Source organism: Staurois parvus, unplaced genomic scaffold, assembly GCF_062004578.1.
Source record: "Staurois parvus isolate SC_StPar_1 unplaced genomic scaffold, SC_StPar_1.0 ptg000210l, whole genome shotgun sequence".
NCBI classification, from domain to species: domain Eukaryota; kingdom Metazoa; phylum Chordata; class Amphibia; order Anura; family Ranidae; genus Staurois; species Staurois parvus.
The window spans coordinates 3,297,874-3,322,402 of record NW_028318006.1 but is presented as its reverse complement, the minus strand read 5'-3'; the positions used below and the strand labels follow the sequence as shown (position 1 = coordinate 3,322,402).

Below are 24,529 nucleotides of genomic sequence, written 5' to 3'. Positions count from 1 at the left end.
TTGCCTCTCGGGGGATCAGGCAGGAATTTTTTCCCCTGCAGGAGCAAATTGGATCATACTGTGGGTATAGGATTATAACTTTATTTGTTTAGCTTTGCACTTAATTTCTGTTCCCTGGTAAAGTGTGGAAAATACAGGAGCCCAACCATAATTCGAGACATCACCAAGTACAAATCTCAGCAGTGCAGGACAGATCAAAGCAAGCTATGATTCAGTTAAGCAATGTTCACTGGAGTGCTGAATAAACTGATATATGAGGATCAAACTTTGCGAACAATACAGCCATGCTTTCATACATTGCTTACCTGGTTTAAAGAAATAGACAGACTCCGGTCTTGTTTTAAATCCAGCAACTGGAAGTACAGTAGTTACTTTACCATTGAGTCCTCCAAATCCTTTTATAATTTCTTTAGGGTATCCTTTGTCCATAGCATCATTAGTAAAGCGCCAGTAGCGTGGACCCTTTGACAGAAAATATTTGCATTATTTTCTTGCAGCTTACAAAGTTACAGTTCTACCTCCAAGGAATTCTGACTGTAGGATGTTCTTTATTTCTACACAGACTTTGTATCATATTTTCTGAGTTTCAAAAACAAGGGGTTCTATACCCACAAGAGGTATGGATATTCCAATTAGGAACCCCTATTGTAAAGGCTCCTCATTGTTATATTGACATATGCAACCATTTTATTTGGCAATAGCAATATTCTGAGGAAAGTAGAAATCCCGATTTGGTTCATTCAAAAATAAATGTGTTTTTTGGGGAAATTGGTGAGACTCCTAAAAGTAAACTCCCTTCACCTTATTTTTGAGTTTCATTAAATGAACTGAATACAGTTAGCAAATAAAACATAATAATTGAAAAGTATGATTGCTTATTATTTGTACTTTATTATTTGTACATTCAACAAAGCAATAAAACCCTATAAACTCTATATACTGCAAGTGTTGCACCTTTCATTTTATTACCAGAGTGCCTCTAAGTAGACACCGGCGATTCATTTATTTACAAATTGAAATTCAGATGAAATTTACTTGACTCAGATGTATCCAAATCTACTAATCACAAGAGTAATGTATTTCAACTAATCTGAAATAAACTATAATGAAAACAGCTAATTAATTCATATTCATTATTTTCATTCGGATGGCATGATGAGATAGTTTGGGCCTTTTGGCTAAGTTTAAAACATTCAAAATAATGTAACGATGTAACAAATTATCCAAATTGATTTAGAACTATTCATTTTTAGTCTAGTGAGCATAGCATGAATGTTCTAATAACAATCTCTTCGTGTTGGGGTTGATTTGGTGTTTAATTGGTATGTGCGCTGCCTAACAAACAAAGTCAGTTGGGAATGGGAAAATGAATTCAACTTAAGAGCATAATGAATAAATCCATATTAATTAAAAATGTTAAAACAAATATATTATTATTATTATTATTATATAGCCAAACTTCTGAAATAACAAAAGAATAACAGAACTTCTGAAAATGCAAATCGATTCAGAACAACAAATATATACTGTCCCAAAATAACGAACTGTTCAGAAAATGAATCATTCTAACATAACGATTATGGTAAAACAAAATGATTTACTTAACAAATTAAACCGAAATGAAATGAAACAAATTATTCTGTTGTGCACCTCCCAGTAACAATACTTTCATGGGTTACAATGGGGTCACTCTTGCTGAGCCTCTTTCATGGTGATGTGTGACTTATATTGTGTATCGTGAAATTATCGTGAATTATTGTGAAGTGTATTTGGTTCAAAATTAATTTCTTGTTTCAAATTATATCAGTTTTGCTAGTCTGCAAAAGTAATTGTTGAAGACAGTGAATTTTCTATGGTTGAAAATTAATGAGCTGGTTGAAAATTGATAAGGCATTTACCACTTTACCACTTCACCACATCTCTTTTCCAGGAGAAAATTAAATGCAAAAGTTATACTCTTTTATAAATAAATTCATGAGAAGTAAAGCTCTGTCGGTTGTAGACTGCCAGCTTAGCAATGCATTTATTTTCTAAAAAGTTGTTATGTCTGAGTTGTTTGACTTTTGTATGTTTGAGTTGTTTGACTGGTATAAATTCTATTTATTTGTTGACACTGAATCAGCCCAATGTTAGCCTCTTAGTACTGTCTGATAGTGGGTGTTAAATCAATATCTATTTTTTTGACCCATTGAAATGAGTAAACTTTCGTTGCATACAAATATTAGCTGGTATACTTTATAAAGGATGATTTTAGTCCCCATATTCCAATAAATACAGTGATTATTGGAATGACATGTACAATCTGGCAAATAGAAATCCTCTTCTGAATGTGAAGATCTACTCTGCATATTTCCTGTTTCTTTTTTTCCCAAAAAGTGGTAAAGATAATAATAGTAATATTAATAATTAATATTTTCTTTATAATACAACTATTAATAATAATGATAGTAATAATAACAATAATAATAATATTACCTTATCATTATAATTATTATTATATTGTTTTATAATAATAATAATTAATAATAATACATCTATTACTCTAAGCTGTAATCACAAAGATATAGCAATCAATATTTTTAGCATTGAGAGCTGAAAAATATAATCAATTGGTATTGCGAATAACACCTATATTTTTATTTGTTTAGCCTAGGGTGATTATTCAGTGGCAGAAGAATTTGTAGACAATTAAGTACTATATCTTTCTTAAAGTGTTGCTAAGCCCTAGATCTTGCATTCACTATATTTGGTCTCCCAGAGTACAGAGAACACTGAAATGCAATTATTTTAGTAAATATAAAGCTAAATACCTATTCTCATCAGCAGTTAGAGCAGTCTTGTGACTTATACCAGTGTCCATGCGAGCACTGGTTAAAGCTTGTAGAAGGAGTTTTGATTCTCCTCTCACTGCCCTATGAGATTGCATAACCCCTGACCCTCTGTCTGAACAGTGTTGATTGGCCCTGTGCTGATCACTTGCACCCTCCCAAGAAAAAAAAATTCTTAAGCAGTACACACCAAACTAAGCATGTGAAGAGATTCCCCAAGGCTGTGCTCTATCAGGAAATTAAATGGGGACAGTGGAAGGGGAGGATCAGAGAAGACAAGATCAAGCACACGTTTTGCACAAAGCAGAGGATTAACCCTTTAAGTTCCACAGTGAGTATAACAAGCATGTTTTTCTGCATATACTGACTGATTTTACTGTTGTGGGTTTAGTAACACTTTAATTGGATAACACGTGTAATTAAAAATACTCATTACATTTGCACAATATGATTTCATACCTTAAAAAAGAATGTCTTGCCACCACAGTTACATCTTGTAAATACTGTGTCAATTGGAGAAGGAATTCCCCATACTTCACTAATTTTACGAGGCATTCCTGTTGCTCCACCGTGATTAAGTGTCCAAAAGTAATGACCTATAAAAACCCAAAGTATACGCGTTACTATACTGTGCCTCAGCATTTGATTTTAATCACTTCAGCTCCCGCACTACCCTTATTGGACCCCAGCAATTTTTACATTTCTGTTTGTTTGATGGTAACTTTGTCATTACCTAGATAACAAAGTATATGTATTATTGCTTTTTTCAGGACAAACAAGGCTTTCTTATGGTGATATTGTTTTGCAAAGATATTGTATTTTCTATGCAATCTATAGGCAAAAATATAAATAAATAAAAAACGCACTACAGTGATCAGTGCTAGTTTAAAAAAATAAAGTTACTGTAGATAAAAAGTATACATTTTATTCCATAATTTGTCTAGTTTATAATGACACTAAAATTATGTTTCTGGTACAAAGCATTGCAAGCTATCCACATATAAAATAAAGTTTTTTGATTTTTTTTAAATTATGTGCAATGTTTAATGCAAAATTAAATTATTAAAAAAAAGTAGAAAACTTTTTTTTTTAATTTTGGATAGAGTAATGGTAGGTTATAACCCCTCTCAGTATTTTTTCTTTTTTTTTGCCATCTTCGTCCCATTGCTGAGATTCACCTTCACTTTCTGTTGAATAGGCAAAACAGGAAGTGAGAGGAAGTCTCTGCAAATTAATCCACTGGGGGCTCCCTAGGTCACCGGAATTAGTGTCCCCATTGGAAGATTTCTCCTTTATTACTGTTCTGGAGACAACCCAACAGTTGGGATCTTTTACTTTCACTAATCCATCTCTACTCTGTCCAGAACTAAACAAACGTTTGATTATATGCAGTTATGCTTTAAATATTAAAATGGAATGTAAAAAATGTTATGAAATAGTGAGATGACAAGTGGTAGTCAATTAATTAAACTCAGGGCTTTTTTTTCTCAGAGAATAGGTGCAATTACTCACCCTTTCTGAGTCACCCCTTGTCTCTGCCCCCTATCCACCACCAACCACGGTCCCTTGGTTCCACCCTCTACCCAACTCCTAGTATTGCCTCTTTTAGAGAATACAGAACCAGTTCCACCCTCTACCCAACTCCCAGTATTGCCTATTTTAGAGAATACAGAACAAAGTATCATTTTGTGGTGCTAAGTAATTTGTATAGAATTTGTTAATGGTAACAAAAAGAGCAGTAAAATGGTTCTTCTGCAGCCCAACAATGTAAGATCCCCCCAGCAACAATAGATCCCACCAGGAAAAATAGGTTCCTCCACTGCCTTAAGCAACAATAGACCCCCTGCAACAAAATTCTTCCGCAAGCAGCAATAGATCCTCCCCAGTAAAAATAGACCCCAGCTAGCATCAATAGACATTCCAGCAGCCAGCAACAATAGACACCTCCTTCAACAGTATTTTTCCCCCCAGAAACAATTGACCCCCCCGCAAAAATAGACCCCCTCACCCAGGGACAAGAGATCCCCCAGCAGCCAGCATCAATAGACCCTCCAGCACTTCCCAGCACCCCTTTCCACTACATACATTATTATTATTATTATTATATTATTATACAGGATTTATATAGCTCCAACAGTTTGCTCATTAACTTACAATATAAAGGGAGACAATACAGCAACAATACAGTTCAATACAAGAGGGATAAGAGGGCCCTGCTCCTTGGAGCTTACAATCTAGGAGGGAGGGGCTAGTGGTACAAAAAGTAGTAACTGTGTGGGGATGGACTGGTAGGAAAAGTAGAAGATTCCATTATTAGCTGAGGGCAGGTTAGGCTTCCCTGAAGAGATAGGTTTTCAGAGATCGCCTAAAAATGAGTAGGTGATAGTCTGATAAATTGGGGTAGAGAGTTACAGAGGATGGGGGAAGCTCTGGAGAAGTCCTGGAGATGAGCATGGGAGGAGGAGACAAGGGAGCTAGAGAGCAGGAGGTCGTGGGAGAAGCGGAGAGTATGATTTGGGTGATATTTGGAGACAAGATTGGTGATTTGGGTCGAAGTTATAAATGGCTTTATATGTTATTGTTAATGTTTTGAATTTTATCCGTCGGGCAATGGAAAGCCAGTGGAGGGATTGGCAGAGAGGGGTGGCTGATACAGAATAGTTAGTAAGGTGGATGAGTCTGGCAGCAGCATTCATGATAGACTGAAGAGGGGATAGCCTGCGATGAGGTAGGTCAATGAGGAGGGAGTTACAATAGTCAAGGTGAGAGATAACCAGGGAGTGAATAAGTTGCTTAGTAATTTCCGAGGTTAAGAACAGGCGTATCTTGGAGATGTTGTGGAGGCGAAGTCTACAAGATTTGGACAGTGATTGGATTTGGAGCTGAAAGGACAGATGGGAGTCTAGGATTACCTAGCACCCTGGCATGAGGGGAGGAACTGATGGTTGTGTTATTTATCCTGATGGAGAAGTCAGGGAAGGGGGCACGGGCTGGAGGGAATACTAAGAGCTCAGTTTTGGAAAGATTGAGTTTGAGGAAGTGGAGTGACATCCATGCTGATATGTCGCTTAGTAAGTTAGTAATGTGAGAGTAGACTGAAGGGGTGAGGTGAGGGATAGAAAGATAGATTTGTGTGTTATCAGCATAGAGATGGTACGTAAAGCCATGGGAGTTTATCAAGTGACCAAGGGAGGAGGTGTAGATGGAGAAGAGTAGGGGTCCAAGGACAGAACCTTGAGGGACCCCTACTGAAAGAGGAGTGAAGAGGAGGAGCCAGAGTTATAGATAACGCTGAAGGACATTCAGCACTGATGGTGCTGGAGGTGCCAGAACTGCATTACCCCACATTCTCGTTGAAAAAAAGCCCTGGTTAAACCTGACTATGGTTACCTAAGGTTTAATAAATGTTGACATAGAAACAATATGCTAATATCATGTTCTTCTTTTGAATAAAACAAAATAATTACAAAGTAGCAATACTGCACTTTATATTTCTTTTTATTTCTGAATCATACTTCTGTACAGTGTTTACAAACACTTTTTAAAAGCTAGGCTTTTGACATTGGTGGCTGCATATATTTCTGAGCATTTGCATTTGGGGTGAATGACAGTATACCCTGTGTGCTTCGCTTAAGTTTTTTGGGGGCATACATAGCACACCCAATGTCTGCAATGTGGTTAGGTTTTATTTTTGGTCTCACCCTAAAATAAAGGAACTCACAATCTATTTTTTTTTTCATTTTGCAAACAAATAAGTGACAAATTTAGTTAAAACAACTGCATAAACAGCACAGTTCCAGTCAAAGGTTCTCTGGGCTTTTGATAGAGAAGGTAAAAATTGTCACTTTGAGAAACATTTATTTTTGTCTGTGTCCTCCCTGTGAACATATCCCTTCACTTAATATAAATGAGAAACTCTAAGTGTCACTAGGACCGAAAGACACGGGGAGCAATAGAAATTTGAAGGATATTCTAACTTTTTCTAACACATGTATACAAAATTTGCTTTTGTTGCTGTCTCTATCTTAGTCAAAGAGATATACTAACACATCTAATCTTTGTGTAATGCCTTTTAAGCTGCCTGGCAGAGTGTCACACCTTGTTTGCAGATCATTGCTCCCTGATGATGGACAGCACAGAGAGGAGCAAAGAGAAGGAGTATTGGTTGCCACGGCAGCCAAGTGATGGGGCAGGACAGATTCTGATTAATTGCCACCATGGCCAGAGGATAGTTTCACCCACTGTCCAAATGGTGATTCAGAGAGCCTGGGAACAGGGCTGGAAGGAAGACAGCTGTGCATGCTGCTATTGAGCTGCCTAGAGCCCTGGGAGAGGGCTTGGGGCTGCTGCTGAGAGGTCAGTATTTTGCTACCTGGAATTCTGAGAGAGAGAGTTGCTGGGTAGAGTGAGTGAAACCGCCAGCAGATAACAGGACCGGAGCCACATGTTTAGTGATCCCATTAGGCCCCAGGGAGACCCCTGGACTGAGTCTGCTGTGACAAAGGCTAGGAGCCTGTGTACAGAGCTTGGGAGCTGGTGTGAAAGATTGTGCAGCTAGCTGCAAGGACCAGAGGAGTCATGTTTTGCTCATGTGTAGTCATGCTCATTTACACAATTTCAGGTATGTCACTGTTTTTTGGGTCCAGATATAGGTGGGTTATCATTAGACAGGGCAGGAGGACCCACGCAAATCTGATGGCTCCGTAGTAGGAGGTACAGATACACTTGTTATACTAAGTAAATCTCCCCAGTGGAGAGACTATTAGCAATAAAAACCCTACAGAGGCACTAACTCTTCCCAACTGTTAAACTAAAAAGGTTTTGGCTGGAGTTGGCCTTAAGTGTACATGATAAATAGTGCTTTAATGCTATGAAACACTTGTGCTAGTGCCTAGAGCAGCAGAGTAAAAGAGAGAGCACCAAAGAACAACATGTTAACCTTTTTCTTTTACTTTCACCTTGTCTAGCTGCCTCTGTATTTTTTGTAGGTAAATTCAGCAGCAAATCCAAAGAGAGAAATGCTTTAATGATTGCCAGAATTACATGATTTGTAGATTGCTATGACATTTGGCTACAAATGTTTGAAAACTAACACTGTACATTCTTTAGGAAACTTTGTATAAAAATAAAAAAATCAAGCAGCACGTTGTCTTCGATAGCACATTCTAGTTCTCATACTGACAACATTAACATCTGGAGAGTGCAGCAGGGTGATTTTAATGGGGCCCAAATCATGCACCAGTCATATGACTAATATCTAGCCCTGTGGTTTCAGCCTTTGGCTGGCTGCACCTACAAATTTCTACTTTTCTATCTTTGACAAAGGCCATGTGACCAGTTTTTTTACAGTACAACAACTTCTTCTAGAAAATATCATATTTCAAGATTTTTTTTTAGTTCAATTTGAGGATAGCTTGGAAAAGAATGGGGGCACTGTGGCTACGGTGTTCCATAAATATTTTTCTGAGTTCTAAAACAAAGCTGTATTGTGGTCATAAAGGCATTAAAACCTGCTTTTTTTTCTCATGACAAAGTTGATTGGACAAAACACATTGGGTGGAGTCGGAACCTTATTAAGTAGAGGCATGATCGGTACAAGAAGTGGTGCAGCTCTCTCTAAGATTGTGAGCTATGTTACCCTGCTGAGTGCTTGGAAATAGCACAAAAGGATGTGAATATGCTTTTAAACATTTTTTTAAATGATTTAAAAAATATATGTTGAACAAAGAATGTCTGCATCCTATTTTTCTATGATGGCCTGATGGAGTGGGGTGTGTAAAATATCAAATGTTTCTTTTTGCTCGTCTTTGTTTCACACTCTAATTTTGCCACCAACATTAACATCTACTGCAATAAAAGTGATTTATATAAGTTAATGGAAGAGGATCTTCCACTGTAAAGCACAACATTTCTTTCTTAAAAGAAGCTATTTATAGATGGTCACTTTCATTAGAAATGAAAAAGCAGGGCTTATGGAAAGAACTGTGCATATTTATATTTACAGGCTCATTTACATTTATAAGGGAAAGTGTAGCAGTTATAATATTCCCTTTAAACGTGATAATACTCTTATTTACATTATTTTACTTAATATATTTTTATTCTTTTTCTACCATAACTTTACAACTTATTCTATCTTATAGCTTCAAAAAACTCTACACCTTGCGTACCCTGTAAGCAAAGAAAATAAATCACCCCACCTCGAAATACTACCAGGGATCCATTCTGAAGAGTAGTCATTCCATCTGCTGGTGGTCCAATGCACAAATTCATCTGAGGGTCTATGGTAAAACATGTAAAAGTTTAGCAATACCTTGGGTGGTTTACATTTTTTAGCAATATCAATTGTAAATAAAGAAGAAAAAATAGGATTGGCAACACTTTTAACCAGATTTTTTCATATATGCTCAAGGCCACTTCATTAGATAAGCTTACTCATTAATTCAAATGGCCAAGTGACAAGTGACTGTAACTCAAAGCCTAAACACGCAAGTATGGTTAAAATGTTTAGTTGTTGCTTCACCAAATATTACAATGTTGCGGGAAGGATTTCAGCATCTGCTATCTTTCTGGTAGTTCATGCACTAAAGGCTGCAGTTTAAAGAAAATAGTGTGACATATACAAGTAATTAAGTGAGTTTTGAGGCAAAAGCACTTTGTTAGTAAGGCAAGTCAAAGAAGAATGACCAGTCTTTTTAATAAAAATAAAACCATTGCACAGAGCAGCAGTAAAAAAGCTTTCACTATCACTTTAAAGTTGGGAAGATCATAAGAGGAAAATTTAAAGACAATATCTTGACACTAAGAAGGTGAAGATGCTGCAGCCTCTAGATGAAGTCTAGTAGAAGTCAGATCAAAAGACCATTCAACAGGAGAAATCTCTAATGACTTAGGAATCGTCTGTTCTTGAGAACTAGACTGAAAGAATAGACAAGTAGATACATTTACTAGGGGAGTTCTACAAGGAAGGAGGGAGGTACCCATCTCCTCCCTGCTCAGAGTCCTGTGACTAGTGTCTGGGACTTTTTAGTCTGAAGAGACCAATTTGTTGACTTGCCTAAATTCCAGACTCCCCAACTCAGCAGAAAAAAAACTAAAAGGACTGAGAGATTGTAAGAGAAGGGGGACCTTGCTTAAAGGGAAATTCCCCAAATGGCCCAATAAACCCTGAAGGACTGTACAGGAAAAAAACACTGCTACATACCAAGAAAGGGTCAAAGTTCCACAGGCAGTTAACTTGTTAGTGAGGATTTGAGTTAAGCAGTTGCACATGAAGATTATCTGTAAGGGATTTTCGGCAAGAAGAATCACGATCGGGAACGCGCATGCGCGAAAGAGATCCCGCAGAAGAATTGCCGGTTGTGCGCAGGTGCGCAGGAATGCGCGATCGCGCACATGCACACACACGTGCACACGCATGGTGAAGATTGGCGCCAGACGGGCTATTTAAGGTGCGCCTCTGCCCAGATTCAGTGCTGACTGGTCTTCAGCTCCCCCAGTGTCCTGCTTGTTCCTGTGCGATTCCTTTGGTTCTGACCCGGCTTGTTCCTGACCTGACTCTGAGTACTCTCCTGCCCCCCGGTTCCTGACTTCGGCTCTGATCCTGACTTTGGCTTTTTCCTTCTGATCCTGTACCGCTCTGCCTGATTGTTATGACCCTGGCTGTCCTACGACTCCGCTCCAGTCCTGTGTCCTGGCTACATACCTGGCTCTGCTGTGCATCCGGCAATCCACTGTACCTGCCTGGTCTATTTCTACAGTACTCAAATCAGAGGATATCCTGCTTACCAAGGTCAAGCAAACCTCTGGCGCTCTTGTCCCCCTGGTCCCTAGACTCCTTCTGTTCCAACCTCAGCAGGGTCAGGCCTAGTGACACAAGTGAGGCTGACCTCATCAATTCAGTCTCCTATCAGGTACGTGACATTACCTATCTAGACAAAGATTGGAGAAGAACAGATCATTGGCTTTGCATGTACTGTGAAAATCTAGGGGACTACTTAATTTCAGGGACAGTTTCCTGAGTGTTCCACAGTAGGAATGCAAGGGAAAGACATTAGGGTGGACATAAGAGTGAGTACTGTCAGCAGAGTGGAGACCTGCTGGAGGACACTGAAAAGTCAGGTACTTACTATGAAAGAGAGCAGTAGTGACTGTTCCTTGTCAACCTTATAGGTCAAGAGGTCCCTCAAAAGTGGAATATGACTGAGGAGGATAAAGTACTGCAATCTTTGATAGAAAGAGAGACTCCTCTGCAACAAATGGAGTAGGTTCGACTGACATATCATTACCAAGGACAGGCTCCTTCTACAGTAGAGCAAGAATCAGAAATTTCACATTGTATCGATCCAGCAAAACCTCGGGAGATACACAGTTTGGTGTGGTAATACAAGATGGGTGAGAAATAGGAACTGAAGGCAGTGTCTAATTGACAGTTCTTGAGTGTAGGCTACATGGGGAAACCTAAGCATCCAAGCTATAAGGAGGTAAATTACCAAGGGCCCCAGTAGGATGAACAAACAGGTCCCCACTAGCAAAAGTCTGGATGCTCCTTCATGCAGAGAGTTGAACAGATAAGACAGGGGGCTTCTGGTTTCAGAATATGTGATTTGAGTGGAATGTAGATTCTGATCACCTATGAGTTACTACTGCAGTAGTACATGAAGGCTGGAGTTTCTCTGCCCTATTCACAGATTTCCTGTTTTTATGCAGGCAGTTCAATCACCAGTATTATCGGGGAAGACATTGTCAAGGGCAGGTCGAAAAAGACACCCTCCCTGAAAGTTTATCCTTAGTGTCCCAGGCATGTAGCCAAAGTGATTAATGCTAATGAATAGACATCGCATCCATGCATGACACAAATTAAGATGCTTGCCTTCACAGCTGAAGCAAGGGCTCCAAACATTTGTTTCAATAGTTCCAGGATACAAGGGTTTGACCTTGCTATGGAGTGGTCCCCTTTAAGGTACATGATCCATTGTGACATGGTTTCACAAACCAGTTTTTTTCCAACTGAGACCTAAGCAGCTAATTTAACTATCTGTCAGTGAAATCCCTAGAGTTAAGGACACCATCAACCTGTTTAGTGGAATGCTCATTTAGGTAGATGACTGGAATGTCAATAGTGGTAAAAACCACTTATCAATACTCTCTCTTTTAAAGGGAAATAGCTCCTTCACATTGTCAGCAGGGGTCCATTACTTTATAGGTTGTTCCCAGTCCTTGTAGAGGAATGTTTGAAATACTTGCTGTACTGGAATGTTCTTTGCAGCTGTAAGAGCTCTAAAAGACTCTATGCCTGGAAGAGCAGGCTCACCCTCCAAATGCATGGTATAACACATCAATCAAGTTGGCAGCAACTCCACATAAACCTGAGCCATATGGAATACATTGAATTATAGTCTCTTCAGGAGCGGACTGTAAGGAATCTGAATTAGAGATGGTAATAGTGACCTCTAGCTCATTAAAGATGGAGGCCCAGTAGGGTCAGAATCAATATCTGCTTTGGCACGCTTACAGCTTCCATGAGCAGATTACTCCATTAGGAAACTGTGCCATGGTTCTGGACCTGAAGAGAACCCTGTGGCTAGCTATGTTCACAACGGTCAGAAAAGCACCAGAATGCAGAGCATAGAGCCCACAGTAACATTCCAGGCTAGCCCCACAATTTTGAGTCCAATGGGGCCCAAGCATGGCCTCCAACCTGTTGTTGAGGATAGTTGTTGTGTAGAGACCACCTCAAACCTTGAAGACACTGAAGGAAAAAAAATACTTGCAGTGTACCAAGTACGGTATTTTGTTTTAAAAAAAATAAGAATAGAAAGATAGCAGAATGTAGTTAAAACTGTTTCCCAGTATAGCTGAGAAAAAATGTCCATCTTCCTATAGCAATGGAACTATAACTGGGGCATGATAGTTGAAGGCAGTATTATATGGGGGCTGGCTTAATGCTTTTTGTTTGCCAGTGTCCGAACCTTCTGCAGACAGCATAGCCTGATTGTTTAAAAGATAAGTTCACCTTTTGGAACATGTTACGTGTACATGTTCCAGCAGCTGTAGCTTCTCCCCCCTCTCCCCGCCCTGTGAAAATAATTGAAAATAATGCACCTGTGCAGGGCTCCACACAGTTTTGCCATGAACCAGTTACATGGCAAATGAGTTTCAATTTAAGGATAAAAACATATGCAGTATAAAATACAGGTGGTAATTTGGTGCATCAACGACAGAAATGGTTCTGTGTGTTCTGGTAGGTCATAGGATTTCAGGTATTTGACTTTACCAAGACCCCAGGAAAATCCCAGTGATGTCAAAAGCCTGAGTGTAATGTGAGTTTTTTCTTAATTTTTTTCTGTTTTTATCTATTTTACCCAACCATTTTTTATTTGAGAGTAGGGGCTACGTAATAAGGATATGTAAGTTCTGCCTTAACTAATGCCTTGTACACATGATGGTAAAATCAGTTGAAAAAAAAACTTTTGGAGCAAAACTTTTGGAGCAAAATTGTTAGTGCACATCAGTTTATGTGAAGTTATTGAAAGGGACAAGCACAAAAAATTTTCTCGTACGATAACAGAATTAACAATTTTTGTTTAGTCAGTACAGTATTCATTGGTAAAAAAATCAAGTGACCAAGATTGCACATGCTCGGAAACTAAAGAATACATTATAATACATTACATCATTACAGGAAGTTGTATTATTTCTTATTTTCGCAACTCTAGCAACCTAGTCATTTTCAGTATGAGACTAGAATGCAAACAAAAACAAAAATGGACAATCGCTCATCCGATATTCTCATTGTGTGTACCAGGCTTAAGAAAACCCTAATAAAACATCTTTCAATTATCATAATAATCTATTTTGCAGTATTTAGCATGGCAGTTAAATGATTATCTTGTAAATGCAACCCTGATTGAATGCTAGAGCTAGACCTGAGACAAAGAAGTTACTCAATTAATAACATTACTATTTTAATACTAAAATAGATATATATATAACCTTTCCTTTGCCCTACACACTGTACTCAATTAAATTACAATAATACTACATTATAATATACAAATATAATATGTTGTAAGAGTTTATTTCTAACCCATATACTTGACTAAACCTTTTTTGTTTGTTAAATGCAATGACAGGGCTTTGTGAATCATCATATTAGATCATTAGGCATAGTCATAGGAAACAAAGTGTTTTATATAGAGAGCTTGCTAATTTATCATTCCTAACAGTAGTGTCATTTCTGTACCCCAAAAAGCAATACCTAGACTCCATTGTTTAGGTTTGGTGAGCTTCTATTAAGTTTCTGGCAATTCTAGGACTTGAATGCAATATCTGAGTGCAGGGTCTGTCTAGAAATCCCAAAAACCTTAGGATCAGGGCTAATGTATACATACTGTTCACTCTTAGTATATGGCATGGCATGATGCAATCTCTAGCAGCTTTTCACTCTGACTTCAAGAGGTATGTAAATGGCCTACACCTGTAGCAAGGGCATTATGCAACTTTGGTGAAAGCTGCATAGCTTGTTTTTATATACAGACATCTCTTACCTGCATTGGTATTTTTTGATAAAGGCAAATTATGCATTTAAAGTTCTGGAGGGTACAATCAATAACCATTAACAGTCTGATATTACTTTATGCGATGACCTGATATCTTTCCATTACTTTATGGGGTTTATTTACTAAAGCTGGAGAGTGCAAAATCAGGTTCACTTCTGCATAGAAACTAATCAGCTTCCAGGTTTTATTGCCAAAGATTAATTGAACAAGCTGAGGTTAGAAGCTGATTGGTTTCTATGCAGAAATTTGCCTAATTTTGCAATCTCCAGCTTTAGTAAATAAACCCCTATATGTCCTTTCTATGTCCATTTCCAGATACTGGAAACCAGCTGTAGTAATTTTGTACAAAAATAAAGTAGGGTAAGGATATAAGACCAAGAAAGTTCAAGGGAACCTTTGTTAAAATTAGTTTGTTTTTATCAATCTACTTACCAGTAGCACGCTTGATTTTGTTTATCAGCAATAGCCATGCTGTTGACCTATGGTTGTTCTGATTAGGTATTCCTGTTAAATTTGTTATCGGGGAGGTATTAATTCTCCTATATATTTCGTCTATGATCTGATTAATTTTTGAACCTGGTTGTTGATACCAGATAGGTGGTGTCCCTTCAGGTATTGGGTATCCAGGGGGGGTCTTTCTCTCATCTATATTTGGTTGTCTTGTTTGTAATGATGGTATATTTACATTAGGATATTGCTGTTGCATCTCAGCACATATTTCTGTAATAAGTTTCAAGTCACTCTCAGGTATTCTCAAACTGATTGCTTCATCCTTGAGTAAATTACAAATATGATGTGGGTGAATTGTATGAGGTGTGGTGGCTTTACTAATTTCAACGTCATCCTCGTTAATAGGCATAGTTGTAAAGGAATCTTTATGGTTTGGTGTTTTTGTGGTATGCATAGGTATGGATGTTGTTTTTGTATTTGGCGCTTGTTTGGTGGTTGCACCATAACTGGAACCTTCACCTGCTATAGGACTTTGCCTTGGTTGTTTAGTAGTCTGATCCATGCCTGGTTGTCTAGTTGTCCCTTTAATAGATTGACCTGTTGTTTTTGTTTCTGCTGTGTCTTTTGTTGACATAACATCATCGGCATATTTTGTAATAGGGTTTGTGCTAGTTTGTGAATGGCTTTCATTTGGATTCTGCGTGCTGAAAGGAGTAGATGTGGTAGAAGGCTTTGGAGATGTTCTGCTGTCTTTACCAGGAGAAGAATGAGATGAAGTAGTTGTCAAACCACTTTCAGGTGTGTGTTTTGTTGGACCCATTGGAGTGCTCTTATGTTGAACTGCAGTTCCCTCTAATCCTGGCGTTGTATGCTTAACATTAGAATCTGCAGTACTTTGATCCTGGGGTGTTTTCAATGTGCTCACTGTAAAATTAAAAGAAGGTTCATATAAATTATTTATTCCACTTTCTATCACATTGTTCAAGTGCTTACTTTTTGTGACACTGCTTTTGAATAATGGGGGATTGGTTATTACATTTATTTTGGCATGCTGATTAGTATTAATTTTATCTAAACCTTGTATACTAGAGCCACTTACTTCAGTAATTCCACTTACTGTAGCCACAGTGTGAAACTTTGGGGAATGCTTTGGACTAACAGTGTTTTGCAGAGTTGTGAATAAGGAATGCCCACTCACATTCTCTTTTATAGTTGTAGACAGTCTGTGTGTTCCTATACTAAAAATAATATTAGATAAGTGGACCTTTGTAGTAAATGACGGACTTCCAAGAATTTCACTCTTTACTTGGTCATCCCCAGCACCAATTTTTCCTGTATATATATCTTTTGGTCTGATTGTAGGCCAAACAGATAAAATATTATGACTAGAAACATCTGTTGTTGCAACAGTTGTCTGAATTTTATCTAACATTTTAAAAGCTGAGGAACCTGGTGTAATCATAATTGTAGTAGGCACAGAAAATCTTTTCTTGTCTACTTCTGCCATGCTTGGCTTTATTGTGAATGGAGTAACATTTTCTCCCTCACTCTTGGCATCTGTTGATAGTGGTTTGTAGTCATCTGTTGTCACTGGAAAATTTCCTTCTGGATTTCTTGTCACAGCAGATGACTGATCAGCAATGGAATCTTTATCCAAAACAGTAGTGAAGGAATCATTAGAATATTCACTAGCTACAGTGGTTTCTTTTGCAACTGTCATGGTGGTGCCAATATTCTTATGATTTGCATCAGTAGCCTTTAAATCATGTGTTGCCTGAGCTGTCATACTTTCCATCGTTATGGATGGTCCTTGTGATTTTGTATCTGGGGTTCCACTTACGAGTTCCATGGTTTTTGCTGATAAAAACATAGTTGGAACTTGACTGGTTTTCTCACTAAAAGAAGTGGTTTGTTGTATATTATTATCAGAAAATCTAATACTAGTATTGCTGATTACAGATATTGGAATAGCCACAGTAGAAATGTGCTCATCTGTGGTCTGCCATACTTTGCTTTTGTCGGTGGTAGTGACATGTGATGTATGGAAATGTTCTGTATCAGTTTCTTTTTTTATAAGTATATGATCTGTTGTCAAATGCTGAGTGTCAGGTGTCTGTCTCAAACCTGATGTCTCGCTTGTGGAAGAGGTTTTTTGTGTCCTGCTGGTTGTGACTGTGGAAGGTATTTTGTTAGCTACAGTTTTAATTGGTGTTGAGCTACTTTCCCTGTTTAATGTAGTGTCTGGGGGCTGCTGTGTGATTAGCTCTTTTGTGGGTTGCAGTGATGGCATGCTCAGTGTTGTATTTTCTTCTATTAGTGTTATATGAGTTGAATGTTGCTTCTCTGTCAGTGTCTCCATTCTTGCACTAGTTTGTTCTATTTTAAATATATTTGATACTGATTTGTCCTCCCCTGGACTTGTAGAATATGGAAGGTTTGTGAAAATAGTAGTTAATATCCCAACATTATTGCTGTTGTTATCTGTGGTTGGCAAATGTTCCTCCTTAATGACTTTGGCCACTGTCACTGTTGTTGACTGAGGAATATTTTGCTTTTCAGTGGTATCCATTGATCTAGGGATATTTGTCGAATATTTTAGAGGTGTCTGGGTCATGTGAAAAGTGCTTACTGTTTGGCTTATCTGAGGGCTTTCAGTTGTACTTAATGCCTTTGCTTCTGTAGTGAAAAGTGTGTTGTGACTACCTTTTGAAGTTGTATATGTTGTCATTTTTATAGAAGTCTGTGGTAGCTGTGTCTTCTTAGTAAAAGAAGTAGTTTGTTGTGTATCATTATCAGGAAATCTAACACTAGTATTGCTGATTACAGATATTGAAATAGCCACACTAGAATTGTGCTCATCTGTGGACAGAGGGCTTGTACTGAATATGGATTGTTCTATTGCTCCGTCCGCAGGTGTAACTGAAGTTTGCTGATTGTGTTCTGTAGGTGATAAATTTGGTGTAACAGTTTTTTCTTTGGTTATATCAGTTATTGCTATGTCTTTTAAAGTATTTGCCTCTTCTGTTGCCAAACTTATGCTTGTTTTATGATCAGCAGACAATATAGTGTAGGATTTGGATGGAGTTGAAGTAATGGCTGTAGTGATAACTTTATTAACTGTTGATGCTGAAGCACTTAATTCTTCAGACAGAGCTGTGGATTTTATTTGGTCTGTACCTGTGGTAGCCTTTAAAAATGTAGTTTTAGATGTAACATTAGATAAATCCTCCATAACTGTCTCTGTTGTTAAAATTATAGAATTTGCTCTCTCACTAGCAGTTATAAAAGTATTAGATATGTTTGGTATGAAAGTGCTGATTGTTGTAGCAATGTTTTCTTCACTTTGTGTAATTTCTTTGATTCCATTCGTGTTTTCTGTAGTATGACTAACATGTGGTATGTCTGTAGTAGTGAGGGAAGATGTAGCAGAATCTGTTTCTCCTCTGACTAAGTCACTAGTTGTCATGGGTGATGTTTCAGCTATGTTTGCAGTCTGGCTAGATCTGGCTGTTATACTAGCTGAGTTTGGTAATGTTAAATTAGTATATACTGTATGCATAGGAAGTGTTTTGTATTCTGTGGTTCTTCTGGTTGTTGTTGGTTCTGAGTCAACTGTTTTCACAATAGTAGTAATGGTGCGTTGTGTATCTGGGTTTTCTGATGTTTGCAAAGAGGTAGTGCTTGGTGTTGTATAATCATTAGTGATTCTTTTCTCTGTAATTTGCTTTTCTGAAGATACATATTTAGTGGTTATGTTGGGTGTATGGTGGTTTTCTGTTGATGTGATCTCATTCATTTCTCCATGTTGTGTGGGCAAAATGTCTCTCTTTGTTGTGGCAGTTGTCAGAGAGTTGTCTGGTGCTGGTGAAGTAATATGTATGCTTTTTGTAGGGTTATTATGTGGTGGAGAAGTGTGTTCCTTGGTTATATCAGCTGTATCTGTGGCATTTAATACACTGTTATCTGTACCTGTTGTACCTAAGCTTGTTTCATGGCTATCAGACAATATAGTATAATAACTACCTGAAAGCAATGTAACAGCACTTGTAGCATTAGCATCTCCATTACCTGCTGTGACCCGTGTACTCCATTCTTTGGGCAATAGTGGTGTTTGCTGTTTTTCTGTACTTGTTTTAGCCTTTACAGATGTCATACCTAATGTGTCTTTTGTGACAGTTATAGAATCTATATTATGTGTAGTGGTTTCTTTAGCAACAAAAATTGTATTACTTCCTACTGTTACTTCAGTGCTCATTTTAGTAGTAGGTGTTACTTTGTTATATATCTCATTTTCTGTAACTTCTTTTTCTACTGGTACTTCAGTGCTCATTTTAGTAGTAGGCATTACTGTATTATATATCTCATTTTCTGTAACTTCTTTTTCTACTGGTACTTCAGTGCTCATTTTAGTAGTTGGCATTACTGTATTATAAATCTCATTTTCTGTAACTTCTTTTTCTACTGGTACTTCAGTGCTCATTTTAGTAGTAGGCATTACTGAATTATATATCTCACTTTCTGTAACTATTTCTTTTTCTACTGGTACTTCAGTGCTTATTTTAGTAGTAGGTGTTCCTTTATTATATATATCATTTTCTGTAACTTCTTTTTCTACTGGTACTTCAGTGCTCATTTTAGTAGTTGGCATTACTGTATTATGTATCTCATTTTCTGCAACTTCTTTTTCTACTGGTACTTCAGTACTTGTTTTAGTAGTAGGTGTTACTTTGCTATATATTTCATTTTCTGTAACGTCTTCTTTTTTTACTGTTACTTCAGTACTCATTTTAGTAGTAGGCATTACTGTATTATATATCTCACTTTCTGTAACTACTTCTTTTTCTACTGGTACTTCAGTGCTCATTTTAGTAGTAGATGTTTCTTTGTTAAATAGCTCATTTTCTGTAACTTTTTTCTCTGTTGGTATATCAGTGTTCATTTTAGTAGTTGTTACTTTGTTATATATCTCATTTTCTGTAACTTCTTTTTCTACAGATTTTTCAGTGTTCATTTTAGTAGTTGGCATTACTGTGTTATGTATCTCATTTTCTGTAACTTCTTTTTCTACTGGTACTTCAGTGCTCATTTTAGTAGTAGGCATTACTGTATTATATATCTCACTTTCTGTAACTACTTCTTTTTCTACTGGTACTTCAGTGCTCATTTTAGTAGTAGATGTTTCTTTGTTAAATAGCTCATTTTCTGTAACTTTTTTCTCTGTTGGTATATCAGTGTTCATTTTAGTAGTTGTTACTTTGTTATATATCTCATTTTCTGTAACTTCTTTTTCTACAGATTTTTCAGTGTTCATTTTAGTAGTTGGCATTACTGTGTTATGTATCTCATTTTCTGTAACTTCTTTTTCTACTGGTACTTCAGTGCTCATTTTAGTAGTAGTTGTTACTTTGTTATATATCTCATTTTCTGTAACTTCTTTTTCTACAGATTTTTCAGTGTTCATTTTAGTAGTTGGCATTACTGTATTATGTATCTCATTTTCTGTTACTTCTTTTTCTACTGGTACTTCAGTGCTCATTTTAGTAGTAGTTGTTACTTTGTTATATATCTCATTTTCTGTAACTTCTTTTTCTACAGATTTTTCAGTGTTCATTTTAGTAGTTGGCATTACTGTATTATGTATCTCATTTTCTGTTACTTCTTTTTCTACTGGTACTTCAGTGCTCATTTTAGTAGTAGTTGTTACTTTGTTATATATCTCATTTTCTGTAACTTCTTTTTCTACAGATTTTTCAGTGTTCATTTTAGTAGTTGGCATTACTGTATTATGTATCTCATTTTCTGTAACTTCTTCTTTTTCTACTGGTACTTCAGTGCTCATTTTAGTAGTAGGTGTTACTTTGTTATATATCTCATTTTCTGTAACTTCTTTTTCTACTGCTACGTCAGTACTCATTTTTGTAGGAGGGATTACTTTATTATATATCTCATTTTCTGTAACTTCTTCTTTTTCTACTGTTACTTCAGTACTCATTTTAGTAGTAGGCATTACTGTATTATATATCTTACTTTCTGTAACTATTGCTTTTTCTTCTGGTACTTCAGTGCTTACTTTAGTAGTAGGTGTTATTTTGTTATATATCTCATTTTCTGTCATTTCTTTTTCTACTAGTACTTCAGTGCTCATTTTAGTAGTTGGCATTACTGTATTATATATCTTACTTTCTGTAACTATTGCTTTTTCTTCTGGTACTTCAGTGCTTACTTTAGTAGTAGGTGTTATTTTGTTATATATCTCATTTTCTGTCATTTCTTTTTCTACTAGTACTTCAGTGCTCATTTTAGTAGTTGGCATTACTGTATTATATATCTCACTTTCTGTAATTACTTCTTTTTCTACTGGTACTTCAGTGCTTATTTTAGTAGTAGGTGTTACTTTGTTATATATTTCATTTTCGGTAACTTCTTCTTTTTCTACTGGTACTTCAGTGCTCATTTTAGTAGTAGTCATTACTGTATTATATATCTCACTTTCTGTCACTACTGCTTTTTCTACTGGTACTTCAGTGCTCATTTTAGTAGTAGGTGTTATTTTGTTATATGTCTCATTTTCAGTAACTTCTTTTTCTACTGGTACTTCAGTGCTCATTTTAGTAGTAGGTGTTATTTTGTTATATGTCTCATTTTCTGTAACTTCTTTTTCTACTGGTACGTTAGTGCTCATTTTAGTAGTAGGCGTTACTGTATTATATATCTCACGTTCTGTAACTATCTCTTTTTCTACTGGTACTTCAGATTGGTAGGTTGTTGACATATGTGATGTTTCAGGTAAGTTTACAGTTTGTCTAAAAGTCGAAGTCTCACTGGTTGAAACTGTTTTTTGTGAAATGTCAGTAGGTATTAGATTAGGATTTGTGAACATTTCAGCTGTGACTGGGGTCATAATCAAGGGAAATGTTGTACTCTGTTTTTGTGAAGTTTGCAGGTCTAGCATATGCATTATATGACTGACTGTGCCCTTCTTTTCAGCAGACTGTTGGGTTGTTATGCCAGTGAACTTTGCTAGATCGGTTTGTTCTTTAATTGTTTCAGCTGTGCTTATGGCAGTTGTTACAACATTTGATTTTCCTGTTGACAGATCTGTTTTATGGTCAACAGACAATGTAGTGTAGTAGGTGGCTTGAGGAAGCAAAGTAGTTCCTTCTTTAACATCTGTAAATTCATTAACTGGTGACTCCTGAGTAATTTCTGCTTTGGGCTGCAGTGTTGTTTGCAGGTGATGTGTAGTAATTTCTATTGATGTAGTACTAAATGCTGTAGAATTAGAGACAAGTTCAGTTACTGTGTCTCTTGGCACGTAATCTGCATTATTTGAGTTTTTTTCTGTAGCAACCATAACATTGTTCACTTCAGTTGGTGCAGTTATTTTACTAGTTAGTGTAACTAGGTTGTTTCTTTTTGTAGCATCGCTGGTTATGGCAGACAATAGTTTTCCTTGAGCAGTTGTTGGAGACTGGTCTTCATCTGTCCTTTCTGTGGTCTGCCTTGTATTTTCTACAGATTTACTAGAGGCAGAATTTTCACGTATACTTTCTGTAATTTCCTTCATAGTTGGCAATTTTTCTTGATTAGTGGATATAGAATAGACTGTATCTGTATTGTCTGTGGTGTGCCATACTTTGATTGGATCTATGGTAGTGGCAGATGATATATCTGTATGTTCTGTATAATTTTTTTTTTTTATAAGTAAATCATCTGTTGTCATATGCGGAGTGTCAGGTGTCTGTCTCAGAGCTGATGTCTCACTTGCTACGGAGGATTTTTGTGTGCTGCTGGATGTGATTGTATAAGGCATTTTTGTTTCATCTGTGGAAGCTACAGGTTTAATTGGTGTTGAGCTACTTTCCTTAATAAATGTAGTGTCTAGGGGCTGCTGTGTATGTAGCTCTTTTGTGGGTTGCAGTGGTGCCCTGCTCAGTGTTGTATCTTGTTCTGTCAATGTTATATGAGTTGAATGTTGTTTCTCTGTCAGTGTTGCATATGTTGTCTCAGTTTTTGCACTAGCTTCTTCTATTGTAACTATATTTGATACTGATTTGCCCTCTCTTGGACTTGTAGAATACAGGTTTGTGAAAGTAGTAGTTAATATCCCAACATTATTCCTGTTGTCATCTGTGGTTGATAAATATTCCTCTTTAATGGTTGTGGCCACTGTCACTGTTGTTGACTGAGGAATATTTTGCTTTTCAGTGGTATCCATTGATCTAGGGGTATTTGTTGAAGATTCTAGAGGTGCCTGTATTGTGTGCAAAGTGCTTGCTGTTTGGTTTATCTGGGGGGGTTCAGTTATTAAACTTAATGCCTTTGCTTCTGTTGTGAAAGGTGTTTTGTGGCTATCTTTTGTATCTGTTGCTATTATTATAGAAGTCTGTGCTAGCTGTGTGGCACTGGCAGAAGCAATACCAGTGCTAGCACCAGCTGGAACTACAGAAACAGCTGGCTTATCACTCAAGGGTGCAATGGTTTTAGATTCATTAATATTTTCCTCTTTAGCAGTGCTTGCTGGAAAAACTGTGTTCACATTATCAGCTTCATCATGAAGTGTATAAGGTTTTTCAGTATTTCCAGTAACAGGGGATGCTTCATTTAAATATGTATTTTTTGTAGTTTGGAATATTGATTCGCTAAATGCTCCATTGCTTTGGCGAGATGTTGGGAGCAATGTTTGGTCTGTAGGTTCTGGTGGTTGGTCAGTATTTCCTTCAGTTGTAGAACTGTGGGTTTTCATTTCCTTATTCAGTTCTTTGTCTGTATCAGGATTTGATGGATTTATTACAACTGTTGTCACTTTGATATTTATTCCTGAGCCCACTGTGTTTCCTATATCAGTTACAACCTTCTCTCCGTTAATTGTTCCAGGATATGGTGAGGTCATATCTGTGTTAGCTGGATTATTCAATGAGTCCTGTGAACTTTGTGCTTTGGTTTCCATGTGTTGCTGCTCTATAGTAGACTCAAAATTATGTGAAAGCTTTGTACTTTCCTCACTGAAGGTTGCTGCTGTAGTGCTGGTTATTAAAGTAAAAGACATGTCCATACCAGTCACAGTGATGTTTATGTTGTTCTTACTTTGTTGAGGTGTAGTACCTGTTGTTGTGTCCAGTCCTTTGGTTTTCTCCTCCTGTGTTGTGGCCAAACTTCCTGCAGATTGTTTTTCTGTTGACACAGGATTGGGAATACTGGTTGTTGTTTTGGCTGAAGATACATTAATGCTTTCTGTCTGTGGATTTATTGATGGCTTTAATGTTCCTTCCGTTTTTTTTGTTTCCACGGTAGTTGGCATGCTTGTGGTTGTGTTGATCTTAACAGTTGTTGACACTATGGTTGTTTGTAAAAAGTCCATTCCGCTACCATCTTCTCCAGAACCCTCATCCGGAGTTGTGAAAGCAGGTGTTGGAAGAGGATACTTCTTCTTTGGTGGCATTAGGGGCTTTTCGGGTTCTTCTTCTTCTTAAAAATAAAAACAACTCATTTTAGTATGCTACTATAGTAGGATGATTGTTATGCTATAAGTCAGCTAATACATCTTTCTAAACAATGCACAGTACATAAATGTGTGCTTTGCATGTTATAAATCTCAATTCTGGGGAACAATGAGTTAGTTTATTTCTTGTACTAAATTCAAATATATATATATATATATATATATATATATATATAAAATTTTCTTAC

The 24,529-nt window shown here is 37.1% G+C and overlaps 2 protein-coding genes across 16 annotated transcripts in view; both read right to left on the bottom strand.

Annotated features, from left to right (window-relative positions):
• The window catches only part of PRG4 (proteoglycan 4), a 124,204-nt gene that overhangs the window by 9,269 nt on the left and 90,406 nt on the right, over positions 1-24,529 (bottom strand). For 13 of the 15 annotated variants that reach the window (XM_089678831.1, XM_089678834.1, XM_089678840.1 and 10 more), the window contains 5 exons: positions 23,927-24,307; positions 14,822-15,763; positions 9,029-9,109; positions 3,288-3,424; positions 306-462 (listed from right to left, as the gene is read on the bottom strand). In XM_089678831.1, the coding sequence (XP_089534957.1) occupies positions 306-462; positions 3,288-3,424; positions 9,029-9,109; positions 14,822-15,763; positions 23,927-24,307 (1,698 nt within the window). The remainder of the gene's footprint in view (positions 1-305; positions 463-3,287; positions 3,425-9,028; positions 9,110-14,821; positions 15,764-23,926; positions 24,308-24,529) is intronic. The other 2 variants (XM_089678833.1, XM_089678832.1) reach the window with 2 other exon arrangements.
• On the bottom strand, positions 15,829-23,916 carry LOC149461088 (uncharacterized). Its single transcript, XM_089678857.1, has 2 exons — positions 15,939-23,916; positions 15,829-15,846 (listed from the first exon to the last, which is right to left on the bottom strand). Exons 1-2 carry the CDS (start codon positions 23,892-23,894, stop codon positions 15,829-15,831), a joined length of 7,974 nt encoding a protein of 2,657 aa, XP_089534983.1. The 5' UTR covers positions 23,895-23,916.

What these genes read in the sequence shown, in the direction of transcription:
- LOC149461088 (XM_089678857.1), bottom strand. Translation starts at nt 23,894, where the DNA reads ATGGACATGTCTTTTACTTTAATAACCAGCACTACAGCAGCAACCTTC.